Source organism: Colobus angolensis, unplaced genomic scaffold (genome assembly GCF_000951035.1).
Source record: "Colobus angolensis palliatus isolate OR3802 unplaced genomic scaffold, Cang.pa_1.0 Scaffold328, whole genome shotgun sequence".
Lineage (NCBI taxonomy): Eukaryota > Metazoa > Chordata > Mammalia > Primates > Cercopithecidae > Colobus > Colobus angolensis.
Genome location: NW_012116577.1, coordinates 2,126,290 through 2,148,743, shown reverse-complemented (window position 1 = coordinate 2,148,743; position 22,454 = coordinate 2,126,290). Strand labels below are relative to the sequence as shown.

General features: G+C 40.4%; 1 protein-coding gene across 3 annotated transcripts in view; it reads right to left on the bottom strand.

The window, feature by feature from the left end:
* The window catches only part of AFF1 (AF4/FMR2 family, member 1), a 212,722-nt gene that overhangs the window by 22,812 nt on the left and 167,456 nt on the right, over positions 1-22,454 (bottom strand). For all 3 annotated transcript variants that reach the window (XM_011951799.1, XM_011951801.1, XM_011951800.1), the window contains 4 exons: positions 12,546-12,600; positions 12,383-12,420; positions 9,943-10,099; positions 3,369-4,301 (listed from right to left, as the gene is read on the bottom strand). In XM_011951799.1, the coding sequence (XP_011807189.1) occupies positions 3,369-4,301; positions 9,943-10,099; positions 12,383-12,420; positions 12,546-12,600 (1,183 nt within the window). The remainder of the gene's footprint in view (positions 1-3,368; positions 4,302-9,942; positions 10,100-12,382; positions 12,421-12,545; positions 12,601-22,454) is intronic.

Below are 22,454 nucleotides of genomic sequence, written 5' to 3'. Positions count from 1 at the left end.
GGCTGAGGCAGGAGGGTCACCTGAGCCCAGGAGTTTGAGGTTGGTGAGCTATGGCCACTGCATTCCAGCCTGGGCAACAGAGCGCGACCCTGTCTCTAAAAAATAAGTAGACGAATTAACAGAATAGTCTCTAAGCTAAAAATAAAAATTTTTAAAAAGAAAACATAAGTTGGTATTAGAAAATCTAAACTGTAATCAGACTGATGAAATTCAGTAGTTTATGTAAAGAACACAACATGAGGTCACGCATATTTACCCTCACAGTTTTCTCTACTCTTCCTCATGCACTGTTCCTTACCCACGGCTGTAGAGTAGTAAAAAAAAATGCATGTGCATTTCTATAGGTGCCGTGTCTAATGACTTCATCACAGCTGTTAGCCACCATTAACTCTTTGTGATCATCTTCATACACTTTTAAGTCTGAAGTGGATTCAAGGATCTGTAAATATTCTGAAAGAAAATATTTGCTAAACTTTGTGCCAAGAGAGGGACAGACTCTAACAGGCCTTTAAATAAAAACACTAAATTCCACTAATGTGAGGGATCAAACATGTTCTTCTGTTGCTCTGACTATATGCTCACAGAGCTTTTTCTAATGTTCACATTTAAAATGAAGAAAATGAAAAATATCCTCATTATCCAAATGTTAGCAGTACCCAAACTTGACAGCCCTGTCTCTGCCATGGAGAGCAGGCCCACACACTGGTGCCTGCTGGAGCAACCATGCTAGTCAGAGGGCCAGGGGCAGAGAACCCCGAATAAGCAGTCAGGGCACTAATGAGGAAGGGGGGACAACCTGTCTTCTACAATAAATAATGAGATTAATACGCTCATCTCCCACCTGGAATCCAGCAGGAAGTTAAACCAAACAACACACGATTCTCTGAAGAAGAAGTAAGAATACAGTTGACTGTTTCTTTATATTTATTTACCTGAAAGCTTCTAATGTTTGTAACTAGTGACATATTTCAGGCCAGGAATTCTGTTTGCCTAGATCATGATGTCTAAACACTGCACACTTGACCAATTTTGGATCCAAATAACTAGCTTTGTACACTCTTGGGCCCTGTAGTACGGCTCTGCTTCAGTGGTTCCCAGCCCTGACAGGCACTAGGATTACCAGAGGAATTTTTTAAATACCAGTGGGGGTTGGGGATTCCCATCATCAGTGCTAAAGGCTCCCAGGTGACTGTAATGTGTAGCCGGAGTTTGGAACCAGTGGGTCAGACATCAATACTGAGGGTACCAAAGAGGCAGACTGTTTCCCAGGTCAAATCTCTCAGCAGTTCGACAGCCTTTTGAAGAAATCATGCACTCGATTACGATGAAGGGATCACTATTTCTTCATGCTCTAAACAGAAAGATAAATGAGCTGCCCAAGAGGTGCTCAGCCAAAACCTGGGAACGGCTTTTAGAGGGCACAGTTCCCACAGTCAACAGAGAGAGCTGGAAGTTTCCCTTTCTAGGGCCTCAAGCAACACTTCTAGATTTGCACTGGGGTATGAACCAGACTGAGCTCTCTGGGGGATCCTCCAGGTTCTAACATTTCCACCTGGTAAGTAATCCTTTCAGAAGTGAATACCTGTCCCCACCCCAGCTAATGCAGACGGTCAGCACTGGAGACCACACAAGACCACAGCAGCTGGGAGACAAGTGAGAGATTTACCAGGACAGGGAGCTACATGAGTGTGTTCCTGAAGTTTTCTCAGGTGTTATCAGATGCAGGTATCTTTTTCCTAACCAGGTCCATCACAATTTTCTCCATAAAGTTTTGTACCTTTCACACACACACACATACACACACACACCCTAATCCATCCCATATAAAAAGTTTAAAGAAGTTTCTGGCATGAAAATATGCCCTCTTCTAGCTGAGACAGAGCACTCATTAGCACGGATACCATCCCACTCAACTTGCCTGCTGCAAACGTGGTGGCAATACACATCCTCTAGTCTGCTGCGAGGAGGTTCTGAAGAAAGCAGTCGCCCTTTACTATTCGGTAAAGTCGGGTTATATTTTTAACCCAGTGGATTCATCAGTCAAATCTCAGACATGACAGCAGGCTTCACAATCTTTTTTCCCTTTGTTATTCTTAGCTCAACTTCCACAGCTGAGTAAGAAGGTTTTCATGTACTTACAAGAGTGTTAAAAATTTTATTTCCTTCTCAGCAGGAGAAAGTTGGCCCTTCTTGTGTCTTTGTCTCTGATACTTGGGCAAGTTGGCTTGGGAATGCTACTGGAGAAAAGCTCACTAATCTTTCATCATCATGAAAAAGCAACAAATAGAACAAGAGCTCAATGATTCAAAATAAAAGGAGACTGTCTAAAATAGCAGCACGTTCAAGTAACAGACAATCTTAAATAATGTGGCAATTTTTTTTTTTACTCTGTCCATTCTGTATCCAAAAGAATCTTCCAAAATTATAATAAATAAAATGATGTGGTCAACACTTTGCAATGTGCCATTATCAGCCTATATTACTCAATGAGATACTAACCATATGTTAGTAACTGTAATGAGGTGTTGTATGGTCATGTGTTAAAATATGGATGTGATATTGGCATAAAAGATCCTACTACGAGAGTAAAATTTGTACAGAGTTCTTTTAATAATTCAGAATATGAATTAACATTTCAATTAATATAATATCTCCATTTCTAACCTAATGGACAAAACCAGGTGGTAAATGCCAGTTACCAATTTCTAACCTAATGGACAAAAAAGCCAGGTGGTAAATGCCAGTTATAAGAATAAATGAAAATGAGGCTGGGCATCGTGTCTCATGCCTGTAGTCCCATCACTTGGGCAGAGGCGGGTGGATAACGAGCTCAGGAGTTCAAGAGCAGCCTGGCCAACATGGTGAAACTCTACCTCTACAAATAAATACAAAAATTAGCCGGGCGTGGTGGCACACCCCTGTGGTCCCAGCTACTCAGGAGGCTTAGGTACGAGGACCATTCCACCCCAGAGACAGAGGCTTAAGTGAGCCAAGATCACACCACTCCAGCCTGGACAACAGAGCAAGACCTTGCCTTAAAAAAAAAAAAAAAAAAAAAAGAGGGGGGTGGGGGCAGCCCTAGATGCTACATTATCCTAAAAGAAGCTATCGTTTTTAATGACTGCCTCACCTTTTTTAAACTAGCAAGACCGATGGAGGGACACAACACGTGTTAATGCCCATATGCAGAATGAGAAGCAAAGTCCAGACAGGTAACGCTGGTAGAAGGCACAAAGGCTACAGCCAATCAAAGCAAAGACTTGTGAGACAACTCAACTGGGCCTAAATCAAAGGCGGATCAAAGATACCATCAGGCCAATAGCAAGGATGGTCCACACTGGAGTCAGGGCAGTCTCCCCAGAACTCACCTTTCTCTTTTTGGCCAGTTTGCTTGAGCTGTCTGAGCTCCTCTTCTCAGAACTGTGCTTCTTCCCTGCGGGCGGCTGTTTATCCTCTGCTTTCCTCTGGCGGCTCCCCTTTCCGGGAGGCTGGGGTATTCGAGAGAGCAGGTCTAGGGTGATCTTCACCATCAAGCTTTGTGGGGGAGGAGTGTCCCTGAGCGGTGAGAACAGCTTGGTGTCTCTCAAAGGCAATGGGAGTCTGTCTTTGCGGCTGTCCTCCTGGACCACCACGGCTTGGCGGCAGCCACTAGTCCTGCTGCCGCTGCCACTGTGGAGCGGACCCTGGCTCTGAGTCAGGGGAACAAGAGCAAAGTGCTCAGGGCTCCTGTCCCCCACATTGTCCTTCGTGGGTTCTGGGCCTGAGGGAGCCTTAGAGGGGGCAGGGAGGGAGCTCTTGTGCTTCTTCTTCTCACTGGAGGGGGGCACTGCTGGCTTGGGCTCTTTGCTTGCTGCGGCCCGGGGCCGTCCTTTCGTCTTCACCTTGGGCTTGTCTTTGGAAGTCTGGTCTCTGGAGCCGTAGGGAAGAAGTCCCGCCTCCCTTTCCACCTGCAGGCTGGCCCGTGAATCTGCCCGGGCAGAGGCCTTGACAGGTTTTTTGGGTTGTTTGGTTCCAACAGTTTGCCTCTGTGGGGGTTCCTGCTGTGCTGGGGACTTCTGACAGCTCCTCTTTCCGGGGTGGGGGGCTTCAGGTGGGGCCCGGGGGGCTTTGCTGGAGCTTTTCAGGGGAGGATCTTTGGATTCAGAATGCTCCTGACTCGTGGCACCGTCGCTGCTGCCCTTACTCTCTGGGCACCGCCGTGGGGGCTCTGTGCTGCCGGGACCCTCCAGTGGCGCAGCTGGCTGGCTGACTTTGGTCAGCCAGTTGTCCAGCTGCCATTTGTTTGTTGTTGGAGGCTCAGGCTAAAAATAAGGAAAGAAAGAAAAGTGTTAACTGACTGATGACAAATCATTCTTTTGTGTTAGTCACCCACTTATACAATACTGTCCTGCAGAGGAGCGAATCCCTCCAAAACCAGAATTTAGGTTCCGGTTATCCTCCTCAAGTTATAAGATCTATAACAATTAACTCTTAAAGCAACCTTCACTTTTTTGTGGGATTTAGAAATTTGGTAATAGCAAGTATTAACCAACAGGCAACTGCCAACTGCTGAGAAATCTTTCGAATATATTCTAATGGTAATTATAGTATAATTTAAACAGAATTGACACATTTTGGTATGTGAACTACTCTATTAAGGAATAACAAGAGGAAATGAGTAAAAAAATCATTTCATCAAGTATCTGCAGAAGGCAGCTAATGAATAAACTAAGTTTTAGTGGGCTCACATTTTATCCTTGCTTTGACATATTTTTCAACTAAAGATGACTTTTATTCAAGAAGAGATTTCTCTTTTTTGTGTGTGATAGGGTCTCACTCTCTTGCCCAGGCTGGAGTACAGTAGCATCATAATAGCTCACTGCAGCCTCAAACTTCTGGCCTCAAGTGATCTTCCTGCCTCAGTTTTCCAAAGCACTAGAATAACAGGCCCATTTCTCTCTTTTACTTAAAAACATTATGTAGTAAACATTTACATGTGACAAAGTTATCACATCACATGTAGTATATACTGATTTGCAATGTTTACACCTTGATAAGAAGTCAGCTGGGTCACATTAGCCAAGCATTTAATCCCATGTGAACCCTTTAAAAGTCAAACACTGGACCAACACAGTGGTTCACGCCTAGAACCTCAGCTTTGGAAGGCCAACACAGGAGAATTCTTTAAGCCCAGGAGTTCAAGACCAGCCTGGGCAACGCAGCAATACCTCATTGATACAAAAAAGTAAAAAATTAGCCAGGAGAGGTGGCACATGCCTGTGGTCCCAACTACTCAGAAGGCTAAGGTGAGGATTGCTGTAGCCCAGGAGTTTGAGACCGCAGTGAGCCATGTGCACTCCAACTTGGGTGATAGAGTGACACCTTGGTCTCAAAAAAAAAAAAAAAAAAAAAGTCAAGGTATGGCAATACTCCAACCCTTCCCTCGCCACCGAAAACGATAGACAAGAAATATACTCTCTTTACTGTAGAGAAATCTGAAAAGTACTACCTCATCCAGAGGAAAAGTAAAAAAAAAAAAAAAAAAAAGTCATACATCAAATCTCTCAATACAAGCAACCTGGTCTGAAATAGCACCTATGTTTCTAAGATACAAAGGGAGGCATACAGTCAGGGGCAATGAGAATGTACAATTGCGTGGCATAAAAACAGAGGTTCCTGGCTTGTTATCTTAACTGTTAGTCAACCTTTGTCGATATATTAACTGCTGTTGCATCCCACCACGTCTCTCCAGCTCGGCTATTACACCTTATTAAAAGAATGACAGAGACTCTTGTGTCTCCAAGTTCCACTACTCTATCTTGCACATAGTGGGTGCATGAGATATATGAGTATTCTGATAGGTGGATTACTATACCCATGAATTTCATATCATATAGAAAAATATTATTGTCTAACAGATAGTTACATTTATTTTAAAGAGAACACATCGCTGTCCTTATGTCCTTAAGAAAAATACTAATTTCTTTAAAGATCCACTCTGGGAGGTGGTTTGTAGAAATAAGTCATATACATAACGCATCAGAAAATTAGTTGAAAGACATTCTACTTCAGATTTATTTGCTTAGATTATAGATAAGGAGAACACTCCAGTAGGTGGAAAAGTTTTAAGGGGAAGAAAGACTGCTGACAATTTTTCCGAGTGGAACATCCCAAATAATTCTACTCCATAAAACATGGAAATCTAATGATGAAAAATATGTGACTATGACATAAAGGCTTTTTGGCCAGGAAAAGGTTAGGTAATAAAATGATCAGGTAGACAGTTCGGGTTTAGTGTGACTAATGGAACAGAACTAAGAAACTTAAAAAACCAGGCAAGAACATTCTTTGGACAGTAAGATGATTGCATAATTCCTTTTTTCTTTCTGTTTACCCCATACTGCTGCTTATGATAACATTATCTTCCTTATGGCTTCCTTCGCTTCTGTTAACTGTATACCCATGCTGTCATCTGAATTTAAGGGCAGAGAGGGAGGGAAGAAGGAAACTACTATTAAGTGGCAGGCATTTTGTCACATGTAATCTAAATCTGTATTCAATATTCTAAGAAGGCAGAATGGTTAAGAGTAGAGAAAAGATTAGCACACAATGCCCACTTGTCAAACATGATTCCTACAGAGACTTCAGGGTATGGTTACATAAGTGGTTAACTGATGGGACAAGGTAGTGAGAGACATCACTTGCCAATCACAACAGGCACGAAGCCTTCACACCCTTCCTCAGGAAAGGTATGGACACACCTCACCCACTGGCTATACTTACAACTGCACCCCAATCCCTGGCATGCTCTTTAGAAGACAATTTAAGTGTGAACCCAAAAGGGAAGTCATTCCTGGTATAAATAACATCTGGTTTCCCCCCAACCCCCAGAACAGCATAGTACTGAGATACATTTAGTAGTCCCTAAGAATGTCTTGGTTATGGAAATAAAATATATTCTTCCACTACAGTCCTAAAAAGTTCTGAAGGAAGGCCTATGTCCCAATTTCAGGGTAAAATTGAGTAGTTGTGCCAGACAAGGGGAAGAGGTAGGGGCAATCCTGTATACCCAATATTAAGTTGTGAAATGGATACAATTTCTTTGATATATTATTTGGGTATTGAGATGGAAAAAATGTTTTCATAAGGGATTGATTTAAAATATTTTTTAGGCTGGGCGCCGTGGCTCACGCCTGTAATCCCAGCACTTTGGGAGGCTGAGGTGGGTGGATCACTTGAGGTCAGGAGTTTAAGACCAGCCTGGCCAACATGGTGAAACCCCATCTCCACTAAAAATACAAACATTAGCCGGATGTGGTGGCACGTACCTGTAGTCCCAGCTACTCAGGAGGCTGAGGCAGGAGAATCACTTGAACCCGGGAGGCGGAGCTTGCAGTGAGCCGAGATCACACCACTGCACTCCAGCCTGGGTGACAGAGTGAGACTCTGTCTCAATAAAAATAAATAAATAAAAATGAAAATAAAACATTTTTAAAAATAAAGTTTAAGTAGATAAAAGTGCCAAGGTTTTAGACTTTCAAATATCCTGGGAACATTTTATCTTTGTTTAGAGGATCAAGGTCTGGACTTTCATTTCTTTCTCTGCCTCTCCTCACCCCACCCCCAATCTGCCCTCCCAGTGCTGGTGCAACCCAAATACTGCAAATTGCAAATAGGAAAAAAAGGATATAATTATTTTTTATTAGGTGTTTTAATAAATTGGCAAAAGTTAGCATATTTTAGAATGAATTATGATTTTGAATTAAGAAGTTCTGAGCTATGCACAATATACATTTATTCTTTTAGTAACACTACATAGCTACGGGGACTATGAGTGCAAAACGTTTTTTAAATGCTTGAGGTGATGGGTACCCCACTTACTCTGATGTGATTATTATGCATTATATGGCTGTATCAAAATATCTCATGCACCCATATATACACCTACTACATACCCAAAACATTAAAAGACATAAAAGAGTGAGAAACAGTGAAAACTGCATAATCTACAGTACTGATTATGGAATATTAATGAAAAAGAATTTTCATTAATATCTGTATGTACAACTTATTACGGAATTTGTGTTACTCCCAAATAACACCAGAGATTTATAATAATGCAGGTATTTACTGTAAAAGGAAAGAGATGTAGTTAAATACTTTAGGAAAAATTCAAAATTTAAAATCTAAACAAAGATAAAATATTCCCAGGAGGATGAGCCTCAGTACATAACACATACTGTCCACAAGTCTGGATCTGCAATACATACCAATACTAGCCCTTTTTAGTAAAGCGATTTTAAAACATAAGGCAGGAGGGGACCATTTATTTTACACCTAAGAGGTTTCACTCTATTCCAGTAACTTCTCAAGCAATAAAATATATCTATGTCTCATTACTACAAACACCAGACTTTCTATCAAGTTTCAATTATTCAGCCAAATCTGTACCATTTCCACTTTTTTTTTTTTTTTTTTTGTTTGGAGACGGAGTCTCGCTCTGTCACCCAGGCTGGAGTGCAGTGGCCGGATCTCAGCTCACTGCAAGCTCCGCCTCCCAGGCCCTCCACTTTATTTTAATTAAATGGAGTAATTATCTTTTCGATGTCAGTAATCTAACTAGCATGAAGATTTTTCTTAAGAATAAGGTGAAACACAAAGTAAAGATCTTACAAACGTTAACAGTGAACATCACACAATTTGTCTGCACAGCATATTCAGTATCCTTTTCCCTGAGGCAAAGAAAAATGATTTCAATAGCAATTAGTATCATATAAGGAAACAAAGAGCCCCAGAAACATACAATGTAGTTTCTAAATCTGAAAGGCACTTCAAGTGCAGTTAATACTGATGCATGTCTGTCCACTCCAAAACATATCAAGCTCTTATTTTCCGCGCCAGACATAGGTTCGCATCTAACAGAAAATGACAGCCAGTTATTTTCTCAGCCTCCCTTACCCTCAGACAAGACCTTTAAATCTCCCTACATCAGCTCCAGATGTATTCAGTTAATGCCCCACTGGAACCGCTTTGCTTTCTAAACAGAGACAAACACAGAAGGCTTTTTAATGCTTTCCTAATTAGAAAGCTTCATTTCCTGGCATTTCCATATTAAATATCTGGAATATTTTTCTCGATGTGGGCTGGTCTCATTCACCAAAAAGAAAAGAATGCCTTCCCTTTTCATTCCTTTCTCCACCATAATTTTTACAACGTTACCCAAATTTTGAGGTTATTTGGCAACCCTGTTAGCTGTTACTAACAATTTCTTGGGCTCCACAATCCAGTAAATAGCATAAACCCTCTATATTTATTTAGTGCTTAAGATTTTCAGTCTTATCAGTTTATCTTTACAATATTCTCCTGAGGGTGGGTGACAAGCAAACACCATCATCCCTGTTTTACATGGGGCAGAAGGGAGCAAGAAACAGAACCCTGACAAAACCACTTTGCCATCAATTTAATGCATGGCTTTTAGTGATTCGAAAATAGAACTCCTGATGACTTATTTCTAGTTCACATTCCTGCCCTTTGCTAAATCAGGCGGTCTCCTTTTACTTTCCTTAATTCATGCATTTATAAAATTTCAAAAAGAATTCTCATTAATATTAAAATAGCAGCCTACTGAAACCAAGTTTTCTTTTTAAAAGAAGGGAAAAGAAAATGGTGTGCAAACAGTCTTAATGAGTTGATCTTCAAAACACCACTAGCAACGACAGAGAAGACCTATCATTTTCAACAGGGGAGAGAAGGCCTCTCTCCCAACTCTCCTTTATTAAATATTTGGTAAGAAGCAAATAAATAGAAACAGATGGCTCTAGACAGCGTAGGAGCAGGAAAGCATTGCCCTATGGCACAGAACGACTCAGTCTCATGGTCAGTCCTGGCCCCCAGCGGAGACTCTAGCTTCAAAGGGCAGAATGCTGCCATTTAAGGTGGCCATCTCGAGGGGGGACACGGTACCTCCGGAGCTGGGGTTTCTAGGGGCTCATTTTCTTCGCTGTCACTTGAACTGCTCTCGCTCTCCGAGTCTGAGGAACTGTCTGAGTCACTGGTGCTTTCTGACTCTGCACTGCTGGAATGTGCTGATGCCACCGGTTCTGGAAGGGACTGTGGAACACTGCAAAGCAACCAAAAGATAAAATTAGAAGGCACGATGCAAGGTGGATTTCTTCTTTCTCCCTTGCCCATTTTTCTGCTACTCAAAAGGAAAGGTCTTGGTATTAGATACACTGCTAAACTATCACATCATCCAACTGAGAGAGGCCCAAAGTAGTTTAATAGAAAAGCAAAAACCTCTGAAAACTGTTCACCAGATAAATGCATAAATGAGAAGCCTGTGAAATTTTACTCCTGAAGAATATTTCAAGCGATCCAAAATTTAAGTTAGATGCTGGGTGCTTCATATGAAGGGTTGGTAAACCATAGCCTAGGCTGGCTGCCTGCTTTTCTAAATAAAGTCTTATTGGAAGACACCCATACCCATTTCTTTAATGTACTATGTCTGCTTTTATGCTGCAATGGCAGATTTGAACAGTTGCAACAGAGACATATACGGCCCACAAAGCCTAAAATATTCACTATCTGATCCTTTAAGTTTGCTGGCCTCTGCTACACATAACCAAATCCAATTAATTTCTATAAGAAAAGCCAGTACGTTAAATCTCCCTATATTCTCTGTACAAGAACTGGGTGGTAGCCAAAGACCACTAAATATAAATGGTGTTCTTTTGCAAGATGAACTCAAAAGTAAACAACCATTCACACTTCCTGGCAGAACTACAAAAGTGATTTAGGGATCATCCCCAAATATCAGCCAAAGGAGAGATTATCTACTCCAAATTTTAAGAATGGGGCAATAAATCTAAGTTAGTGAGAAAACACATTGATCACACCGCTAGACACACATAGAATTTCAAAGCATATATAATCTTAAAGCTTCACCCTAGATGGTATTAATTAAAGCAATAAGTCATTAACTAAAATCTGGACAGATTCCAAATCCACCTAAAACATTTTCAAAATAGATTCGTAAATAACATACTAGAATAAAAAGTATTAAACAATAACAAAATCACTAGTTGAAGTAATTTTAAAGCACACACGATACCACTATATAATTTCCTCACAGAAATGGTGTACCCAGTCTGTGGCCCTATTTCCACTGGCAGCTGAAGAGCATGAGCCAGTGATGAGCAAAAGGGGCTACACTCTCAACGTTACTCCCGCCTCAAATCTGTACCCCTGCTTGGTCTCTTCTTTTTCCTTTTCCTTCACTTTTAGAAGTTAGGCTACCTCGTCATGTTTTATGAGTCATCATAACCCACCAGAAATTACTGAACAAGGTAAGACATAATCAAGCAAACCTTATGAATCTATAAGAGTGCACATAATTACATGGGCTTCCTCCACATTAACTGTAACATCCCCTGCGTAATGGACAAGATTTTATTGCTAATCTCGTCTGAGTGGATGAGCACATCTCAAGGGAGTAAAATAACTTTGTCTATAAAAGACAGGTATCTGGCATATCAGAGGAAAATATTATAAAAGTAGTTCAAATAGTTCATATTTTCAAAAATTAAATCATCACATTTCCGAAAGTATGGCTGGCTTGTTCCATTTCCCATCACACTGAAATGTACTGCTGGTCATTTTGAAAAGCAGCTGAAACAGTATGAAAATTCACGTAACTAAGAAAACAGCCATAATGGAAAAGAAGTTCTGGAAATAACTGAGCTTTATTGAAAACAGCAAATCTGTTACCTCCACTAAAACACCGGGGTTGTCAGTTTAACTTTTCAAATATTGATTACCTAATACTGATGATAAATTGTATTTTAAACTTGTTTGTAAACTCCTTTTTTGAGACAGAGTCTCACTCTGTCACCCAGGCTGGAGTGCAGTGGCGCGATTTCAGCTCACTGCAACCTCCATCTCTTGGGTTCAAGTGATTCTCCTGCCTCAACCTCCCGAGTAGCCGGGACTACAGGCACGCGCCACCACGCCTGGCTAATTTTTGTATTTTTGGTAGAGACAGGGTTTCACCATGTTGTCCAGGCTGGTCTCGAACTCCTGACTTCAAGTGATCTGCCCACCTCGGCCTCCCAAAGTGCTGGGATTACAGGCGTGAGCTAGCACGCCCAGCCTGTAAATTCTTAAAAATCTTTAACATCTATACTGATGATGTAGATCAGTTTGGGGCTCTCGCTTCTATAGGGTTAACAACCTCCTTATGGCTGATTTAAGCTTCCAAAATATTAAACAGGTACTTTCCTTTTACTGTGATCCTTCAGCTCCTTCCCATGAAAAAACTGTGGAAGTACTAAATAAGGCTTCATTTTTCCCATTTGGTAAAAAATTGCAAACATTCTGTATAGATGGGGAGAAACCCACACGGTACCTTGGAGGTGCAGATGAGGAGGGAGGCTTCTCTGGGGTCTAGGCATTCACAATAAGGGGAAGAAGGAACAGGAAAAGAACAAAAAACAGGTTAGAACAAGCAGCTCAGATCTGTTAGATGGATTTAAAAGGACTCCTGGTATTACAGGCTGTGCAACACTTACTTGTTCACCGTCACTGTCCTCACTGTCACTGAGCTGAAGGTCGTCTTCGAGCATGCTGGAATGGGCAGGGACACAGAGAAGAATGAATGTGAAATGATTTCTAACAACTTTTCTAGCATGTAAATAGAAAATATGCCTAATTAAACAAAAGAGAGAGAGGACATGTATATGTTTTCTTTATTAAAGGCTGTAATTTCCTGAAAATGTAAGTTTTACAATTATACAATTACAATGTACGAATACAATTATAATTATATAATTATAACACAGAAACCAGTTAAGTGCAAGCCTCTCACCATCTCAAGACAGACTCTTTCACATGTTACAAACACTGAAGCAGAACTACCACAAGACAAGGATTCATTGCGAGCCCTGAGACTAAAGTCCTCCACTCCTAATCAGTGAGGTCAGGGTCCATGCAAACAAAACAACTGGGGTGGATGGGGGTGATACATAATACACTCAATTACTTTCTTCCAAAAGCTCTAACTGAATTAGAGTAATTAGCCATTAAATGAATTAAAGTTGAATGAATATTTGTAAAGCACTCAGAACAGTGCCAGGCACATAAAAAGTTCAACATTAGAATTAAATACACAGTAAGATGTATGATGCTATCAAGGCAAATATCACCCAACAGTGTAGTTACTTTACATTTCTGTCCAAAGGACATTATTAATAGTGAGCTTTATTTTTCACATGTAATAAATTATTCTTTTTTGCCTATGTGAACACTGATCAATGGGAACAGTAATACAAACGCAATTGTCTACAGATTATGTTTAACCTTATTGCTATTGTTTCAGTGGGAAAAAAAAAAATCCATTTCCTCAAACTTGGATTAACATATCTGTAGGCATTCTGGCTTATGGTGAACCTAAACAGTAAAAAGCAAACTTTTGCCAATCTGTACATGTGTTGCCAAATTTTAAAAACTCCCCCACCCTTAACCTTCTTCCATGGAAATACCCAAATATCACAGGGATGAATCAGTAATTGCTTCCTCTCTTCCTTTTCCCCCAAAATTTATGAACATGGCTATTTGAGGAAATGTTATAAGTAAAACTGAAAAGGAAAAAATAATCTGCTGGAGCATTACCAATGCTCCAAAAAGCAAATTATTAGAGGTTAAAATCCTTCAGTATTTCCAAAAATACCTATTCAAAAATCTTACCACCAATTTTTACTGCAAAGCCACTATCTACCACTGAAGAAAGCAGGCATGGTTACTTTGGAAATCCTGGTAAAAATCACTGTATTTTCTAATGAAAATGAATAAAACTTGGCTGTTTTGTAAATGACCGCCTACATGAGGTGGTAACTCTGCCAAGAAACAACTTTCATAAATGTACTAAAAACATACTGGGATAAGTTTCTAAATAAAATGAAAACTGTCAGCAACTTGTAAATGTAGGTCTTGCACAATATTTATCTAACAGAAGCTAAATTCATATTTTTATTTCTTTTTGAGACAGGGTCTCACTCTGTTACCCAGGTGTGGTCTTGGCTTACTGCAACCTCCGCCTCCTGGGCTCAAGCAACCCTTCTGCCTCAGCCTCCAGAATAGTTGGGACTACAGGCGCATGCCACCATGCCCAGCTAATTTTTGTGTTTTTGTAGAGATGAGGTCTTACTATGGTGCTCAGGCTGGTCTAGAGCACCTGGGATCAAGTGGTCTGCCCACCTCAGCCTCCCAAACTGCTGGAATTACAGGCGTGAGCCGCTGTGCACAGCTAAATTCATATTTTTTCAAGGCTAGAAAATACAGCCTTCAGTCATAGGACTTGCCAGTTAGCAACATAATGGTATACAAGAAACAGTCACTCAACAGGTTTATTGCTAAATGGTGGCTTGGCTGGGATATACACAAACAAAAGATAAAAGAAGTATCTTTGAAATAAATGTAAAGGCCGGGTGCGGTGGCTCAAGCCTGTAATCCCAGCACTTTGGGAGGCCGAGACGGGCGGATCACGAGGTCAGGAGATCGAGACCATCCTGGCTAACACGGTGAAACCCCGTCTCTACTAAAAATACAAAAAATTAGCAGGCCGAGGTGGCCGGCGCCTGTGGTCCCAGCTACTTGGGAGGCTGAGGCAGGAGAATGGCGTGAACCTGGGAGGCGGAGGTTGCAGTGAGCTGAGACCCAGCCACTGCACTTCAGCCTGGGCAACAGAGCAAGACTCCATCTCAAAAAAAAAAAGAGAAAAGAAATAAATGTAAAGTATAATACAACCAGAAAAATATCTGGCGAAGTGTATTCAATATTAGCCACCAACCACAACAAAACAAAAAATGGACCTCTTTCTTAGTTACTAGGTTTGTTTTGAATAAAACTGATTTGCCTTAATTCTTGTAACATCAATGATCATGTAATCCAACCACACTTCCTGTTTTGAGCACAGGATTAGAGATTCTGTAACTTTCTCTTCTAGCTACTAAACATCTAACTTCCAAGAACATACTCTCCTAAAGTAAGGCAGAAAGTTAGAGAAAGTTCTGACTTTTGGCTCCACTTCCTCTTCAGGATAAACAGGTACCATGAAAATGCTGTCCCAGATTCTAAAAATCTTCCCTGAAGAGAATGACGTAGATAGTAACAAAATAAGCCTGCAGGTATAAAACCTGTTCTGAACCTAAGGAGTAGGGACTGTGATCTCTGAAGGAAGATTGCAAAAGCTATCTCCAAAGAAACACTCAGAAGTGATAAAACCAGCATGGTCAAACAAAATCTCTCCTCCCTCATTTGGGATGTATTGGGATTTATACATAAAGTATTTTACTTAATAAAAATTTGTGAGTATAATTTATTTGATAAAGAATAAACATATCTCACATGAGAATCAGCAGATCTGTGTATTACTAGTGTCTGCTGGCACAGCCAAGAGTAACCACAAAATATTTCAGAAAGCATGATGATTTACTGTATCACCAGAGGTGGGTATCTCAACATAAACTAGCATGCTATTACTGGAGGAGAAAATGGCACAAGAAAAAAAAATTTTTCTAAAGTTTTTCATTAAAAAACATGTACGACATCTACTTTAAGTTACAAGTTGTTAACTAAGTTATGCTAATATAAAAAAGCAATCATGAATACCATTATGATTTTTTTTCAAACAGAAAATCCATGTAGCCGAAGACAATTTGATGACAGGTGAAGGATTTTTAGGCATAAGGACAAATTTTAAAGGAATTCAAATTTCTTTTAAATTTAAGAGGCTAAGGTCCTCCGCCTGTCTCACACACTATATTTGAAGCCAAGGACGTACTATATGTGAAGAATCAGCCCTTGAATGTGAAGAATGAGGAGATGAACTACAGCACACCTAGGTGAGCACCTCTGTCCCCACAGCAAGAGAAGCCAAATCTCTTGGTCCCAGTCTCAGCCATAGTAATAAAGCCTGGGACAAGAGAACAGAAAGCTCAATGGATATGCTTCTTCTTTCTCACCTGTAAGTTTTTTTGAATTAGGATCAAATCATTTTCACCTTTATATTCTGTCTAGAAACTGGTAGGTATCCTAAAAAAGCAGGCTGAATAGGACCCCTTTGTTGAATAAGTAATAGTATCATGTAGCTGTGCCCACTATGTGATCAGAACAGACACTGCCTATATTACGATCCTGTGTGGTGGCTTTTGACTATCCCTTCACATTCTAAGGATGAGGAAAACAGCCACCTGACATGCCCAAGATCATGAAGCTGGCACATGCTGGGGCTGGGATGCAATCTATCCCATCTGATACAAGATCCCCTTGTTCTGGCCAATGGATAACACAATAATTAGAAAACCCAACTGATGTAATTAAATCTAAGTTCCAGAACCCACCAAGAGGAAGACTTTGATTTAAAATAAAACTACTTCCCTATTGGAACTCAATATGCTATGCTTCCCTTATGAAGATAAATTAACTTTAAACCTTATATACTTTAACTGGTCAAATAACAAATTTCATTTCCAAACGCAAAGTCAAGGAAGTTATTTCAAAACATACAAAACCGTATTATCTACTTTGATAGTGTTCAAAAGAAGCCAAATTGCTCAGGTAAAGCAACTCTTTAAACTACATGTAGATTTAATCACATTTTACATTTGGTTAGGTAAACTTTTTGCTTACAGGTAACAATTCTCAAAACCCTTTGTACAAATGCATTTTTCAGGCAGCTGTTCTAGCAAAGCTTAAAGAGCCACAGGTTCTGGCAGGCATGCTGCAGTGAGTCAACCCAATTGCTACTGTGTGAAGACATAAAGTCACCATTTCTTTTCAATTTCTTAGTACTGGGCTTGCCCGAAGCTTTCACTGCCAATATTTTGTAACATCTCAATTCAGATCCAAAAAGTATTTACATAGCCTTATTTCTTGGCTTAACATTTCTTACGACCATTTTGAGAAAGAGCAAGTGAAGTCAAGCTCATAGCAGTTATTTAAAATCAGTAAGTCACAACCATGGCATCAGGTGTGCTAAAAATAATAAGAAAAGTAACACTTTTCAGGAACCACTAACAAGTATGTGAGAATATGTAAACTTACAGAATCTCACAGATCTAAAACTGATCTGGGGATCGGATGGGCAATGGCACACAAGGCAGGAGAAAGAGGCTGGGCTCCAGAGCACAGCCAGAATCCCAGAATTTTTTTTTTTTTTTTTTTAAATTTGAGACAAAGTCTCACTCTGTCGCCCATGCTGGAGTGCAGTGGTACCATTATGGCTCACTGCAACCTATGCGCCGTCCAGGTTCAAGTGACCCTCCCACTTAAGCCTCCTGAGTAGCTGGGACTACAGGTTTGTCCCACCATGCTCGGCAATTTTTTTAAGAATTTTTTTGTAGAGACGAGGTCTTACTATATGCACAGGCTGGTCTCAAACTCCCAGGCTCAAGCAGTCCTCTCGTCTCAGTCTCCCAAAGTGTGGGGATTACAGGTGTGAGCCACCGTGCCTGGCCCTAGAATCCTGGCATTTTCAAAGCAATCAGGCTCTGATTCCTTTTTTGATGTATGGCAGAAATAAGGACTGCCCATGCATTCTAAGAGACGATGGGAGGTTACAAATTACAAAGCAGGCTAAACAAAGAATAGATGAAAAAGTGAAAAGGCAGATGTCCGGCAGTTGTGACACAACATATAATAGGAACTCTCCAAATGGTGACAACAGTTAGAAGGCAGAATTCAAGTTCATGGAGAAATTTTCCACAGGAATTATGGGATAACAAGATAGAGCGGAAACTGACTCTACATGATTAACTCTAGTGAAAGAGGTTAATGTTTGATATGATAAAAATGGTTGCTGGAGTCATAAAAGATTATTTAAACTCCATGGATGAAGTGAAGATTATCTGATGTCAAATAAGGAAACGAGAAAAATCACAAGAGTATAAATGAGGGAAAATATGAAGTTAAAACAGTAAGATTAAATCAGTATAACAAGGTACAAGAATTATATACTTTCAACTAGAAAAAAAATCTAGAATATTACTTTAAATCATGTCTATTAAATACTGTGCATAGGTATTCAATCAAGTTTATCGTGTAATATCTTTCCTTCTGCATTTATTCTGAGCACTTACTATGTGCCAGGCACTGCTCTAGACCCTATGGTTAAAACTCTGAACCAAAAAATGTCCCTGCTAGTCTAGAGGAGGAAGACAACTAAAATACACCATTTCTCAATGGGTAACAAGCCTGTGGAGGGAAAAGGATGAAAGAGAAAAGATGGCTAGAGGTCACTCTTTTATACAGGGTAGTTAGGGAAAACTACTGATAAAGGCCACCCCAGGTCAGAGCTGAAAGGAGGGAGACAGCACAATGCAAGTCTTGTGGAGAGAGTCATCACAACACCAAAACGAGCAGGGAGACCAAGGCTGCCAGAATGGAAAGTGGACGTGTGCGTCGGGGAGGAGCTGTGGTAGGGGGTAGGTTCTGGAGGTTCTTGGAGGCCTTTGCTGGGGGGCGAAGGAGGCAGGAAAGTGAATATGCTTGTGAAAGTGGACCACGCCTTGTTGGTTTAATAGCCCAGCATCCCACAGAAAGGGTAAAATACACAAACTACCCTTAAGGCTAAGATTCCTAGTGAATTAAAATATATTTTATTCAACCTTTCAATCTAGTTTAAATTAGCCTAGGGTCACCTGTTGTAGTAAATTAGCAGTTATAATGTAAAATGACACTTAAAGGGACCCTTAAGGGCTCCCCCAAAACCAGGTTTTATATATGCAAATAAACTTTTTCAAAGTAATCACTTAAAAAAAAAAAAAATGACTCCCTAAGGTTTTCAAAAGCTTTCAAAGCCTACAGCGTAATCTGTTAAGCCCCTTTCAAGGTGGCAAATAGTCTCTGCCTTTCTCTTATCAAATGTCACCCTCTCTGGACCCCTCTTTTCCCTGAAGTATAACTACTATCCAAAGAACTCATCTCAATCCTGTCACTGTCACATCTCTTGTTCTGTGTTATATGCCATCTACAGTTTGTTACAAAATGTGGAAGACAAGGATTTCGTCTTATTGACCACAGTTTCTCCAAGTACCTAAAGCAGCACCAAGCACAAAGCATGTGGGGCCGGGCACGGTGGCTCACTCCTGTAATCCAAGCACTTTGGGAGGCTAAGGTGGACGGAGCCCAGGAGTTCAAGACAAGCCTAGGCCAAATGGCAAAACCCCGTCTCTAGTAAAAATACGAAAACTAGCCAGGTACGGTGGTGTGTGCCTGTAGTACCAGCTACTCAAGAGGCTAAGGTAGGAGGATCGCTTGACCCCAGAAGGCGGAGGTTGCAATGAGCCAAGGTCACCCCACTGCACACCAGCCTGGGTGACAGAATGAGACCCTGTCTCAAAAAAGGAAAAGAAAAAGTGAGATGAACACTTAATGAAAAAAAATTTTTTAATTAATAAATGTTTCTACAATGCTGAAGGCTTAATGCAGATCTACAAATATACAAATAACCAGCACAAATGTTTGTTCCCTGTTTTTGAGAAGTGGAAGAACTGTGAATAAGAGATGTAGATATTACTTCAATGTCAAGTTCTAAGCTTTACATGTGGGGCAGGTTTCTACTACTTCCATAATATTTATCACCAAATTGTACTTTCAGTTAGACCTGCCATTTCAATATCCAGGTTCAAACAGTATAAGCTAACATTTGAAAACAAGAGGAAAAATTTAATTTCCTTAGGCTAAGCATGATTTAAATATTCTACAAGTAAAGCATGTCTTCAGACTTAATTCTAGTACATTTCAGCTGACACTACTTATGTCCTGATGTGACAATTATATATTACAATAAACAGATAGAAGGAGTCTTCCTTATTCACCAAAATATTTAAAAGCCAACAATGTTTTGAGTAAAAGCTGAAAACTCAGGCTCATTTGAAAAGGTATCAGACTCATCCCAGCCTTTATTAACTTGGCACCAGTCTTTCTCATCCAACTCGAGGGACAATCCCAATCTCAGCCTTCACATTCAGATATTTGCCTCACTTCAAAAGAAACTTTCCACATAAGTAATAAATATTTCAAATTGCTATAATGACTAATTTCTGTCTCTTACTTTTAGTGTTGATTTCAGAGGCCAAAAACAAGAAAAATAATGGAGGGTACCTTTTTGTAAGGACTTGGCAATTTTGGGGTAGGGGAAGAAACAAGTTAGCTAGAATATCCAAATAAATTGCTTTTTAGTTTCTAAAATATTAACACGTTTGTCCTCTTTCAGAGGTTGACAAATGCAGACGCTGGTAAACTAAATCTGGCTGCATGGAAAGAGAATTGTCCACAATTATATGAAGGTCACAATTACTGTAAATAAATACTTTGTACTTTGTCCTCAGCACTTCACAGATTTAAGCCTTGGAAAGGAAGAGGATTCCAAAACCAAGAGCCCTTAAACAAATACACCCTCTCTTAAACTTAGGGGCAAATTGCACTAACATCCTAGCTAATCAGTTACCTACAGAACGTTACAGAAGGAATTCATTATTTGAGAAATAACTACAGCTTAAACTACAGTGAGAAATATATGCTAAACCATTACATTTAATTTCACACCTACATCCTTCTATCACGTTGCTACCCCCTACCCATATCTGAGTTAATACAGACCACTCGCAAGCTTATCCTTTGCTACTAGGCCTCTCTTTTTATCCTCTTATATGTCCTATTCCACTTGTCTAAGGATTCCCAAGTCCTCACAACTCTGAAAGAAAAAGCATTAAGACCTAGATTGATTTTTTAAATCAAAGTATAAATGACCCTGTAATTAATAATTTTTTTCTGACATTCAAAATGCATTAGAATATCTCCCTACCACTCTATGTGCCACTCAACTAGTTTAACTGCATGTCATAGAACCCTAATGCTGACAATAGATCAAATCAACCTGCGAACACTAAGAGATTTGCCATACAAAATGTGAAACAATGACTGCAATTTGCAAATTAATTGGGACACCACTTTCTTCTAATCTCCATTAAAAGTGAGTTCATAAAAGCCATTCCTTTTTCCCAAGGGTACATTTCATTTTGGCATTTATCAATACCACCACGTCCATCCCCCACATAATCACCAAGTCCACACAACCCTGATTATCTACTCGGCCTCAGTATCACTTCTCTTCCATATTACTCTTGCCTCTCCTCCCTTCCACTAGGTCCTACTTCTACCCCTTCTATAAATCTATTAGGATCACCACAAATATTCTTTCCTAGATAATTTTATATGTAGTAAATTAATAGTTTTTATAAAGCAAACACAACGTGTCACAAGATATACTTGTTAGCAACTTTCAGGCACTTCTGATTTGAGTGGTTTAACACTGCTATCAAGAAAACCACTCATTTCACTGAGCAGCTTCATCACAGGAATGGTCTGTCTCTGAAAGTCTGAAAGCTGATGGAAATTGGAGTGGTAGGGTGTGACTTTTGCCTGCTCAGTCTGAGGCTACCTCTCAGGCAGACCCAGCTGCCTTTCTTCCTCTACCCACAGGCCAGAGACGGGGTCCCTTCCCCACTTTGGTGCAATTGCTCCACCCATTGTACTCCTGGAAGAGCAACCCCAATCTATGCTTACAGTCAATTGGGATACCCAGGCTATCCCTGGGTCTACTGGGATACATCCCTTCCTGGCTGCCCCAAAGACAATGGTCAGGGCCTTTTATGGTCTACAGGGCTTGACAACCAACCATCACAAAGAAATACCCGGTGTAAAACCCTACAGAGGGTTACAGAGCTTCTACAGAATTCTTACAGTTGTGGTCCCTGATCTGCAGATTCTACTCCTTACCAGCCATCAACTGGTTTAACAAACGTCCTCCTTCCTGAAATGTAATCCATGTCAGTGAGTCTAGAGTCTTAGAATTTAGCAGCCAGTAAAATTTCCAAAAAGATAAAGGGACTGTGGTGGTGTGTATTGGTAATCCAGCTACTCAGGAAGCTGCGGCAGGAGGATCACTTGAGTCCAGCAGTTTTAAGACAAGCCTGGGCAACATAGTGAGACCCTGACTCTAAAAATATGTTAAAACATAAATAAGTAAAAATTAAAAAAAAAAAAAAAAGAAAAGGTGAAAGAACAGGGAAGAGGAGCTGGGCATCACAGTAGCCTGTGCCTATAGTCCTAGCTACTCAGGAGGCTGAGGCAGAAGAATTACTTGAGCCCAGAAGTTTGAGGATGCAGTGTGCTATTTGGGCTTGTGAAGAGCCACTGCACTCCAACCCAGGCAACAAAGCAACCTTGTCTCCAAAAAGAAAAAGAAAAAGAAAGTGTGGAAGCTGACATCTGTAATCTCAGCACTAGGACTGCTTTAGCCCAGGAGTTGGAGACCAGCCTGGGCAACACAGGGAGATCCCACCTCTTAAAAAAAAAAAAATAGCTGGGTGTGTCCCTGTAGTCTGTAGTCCTCTGTACTCCAGCCTGGGTGACAGAGC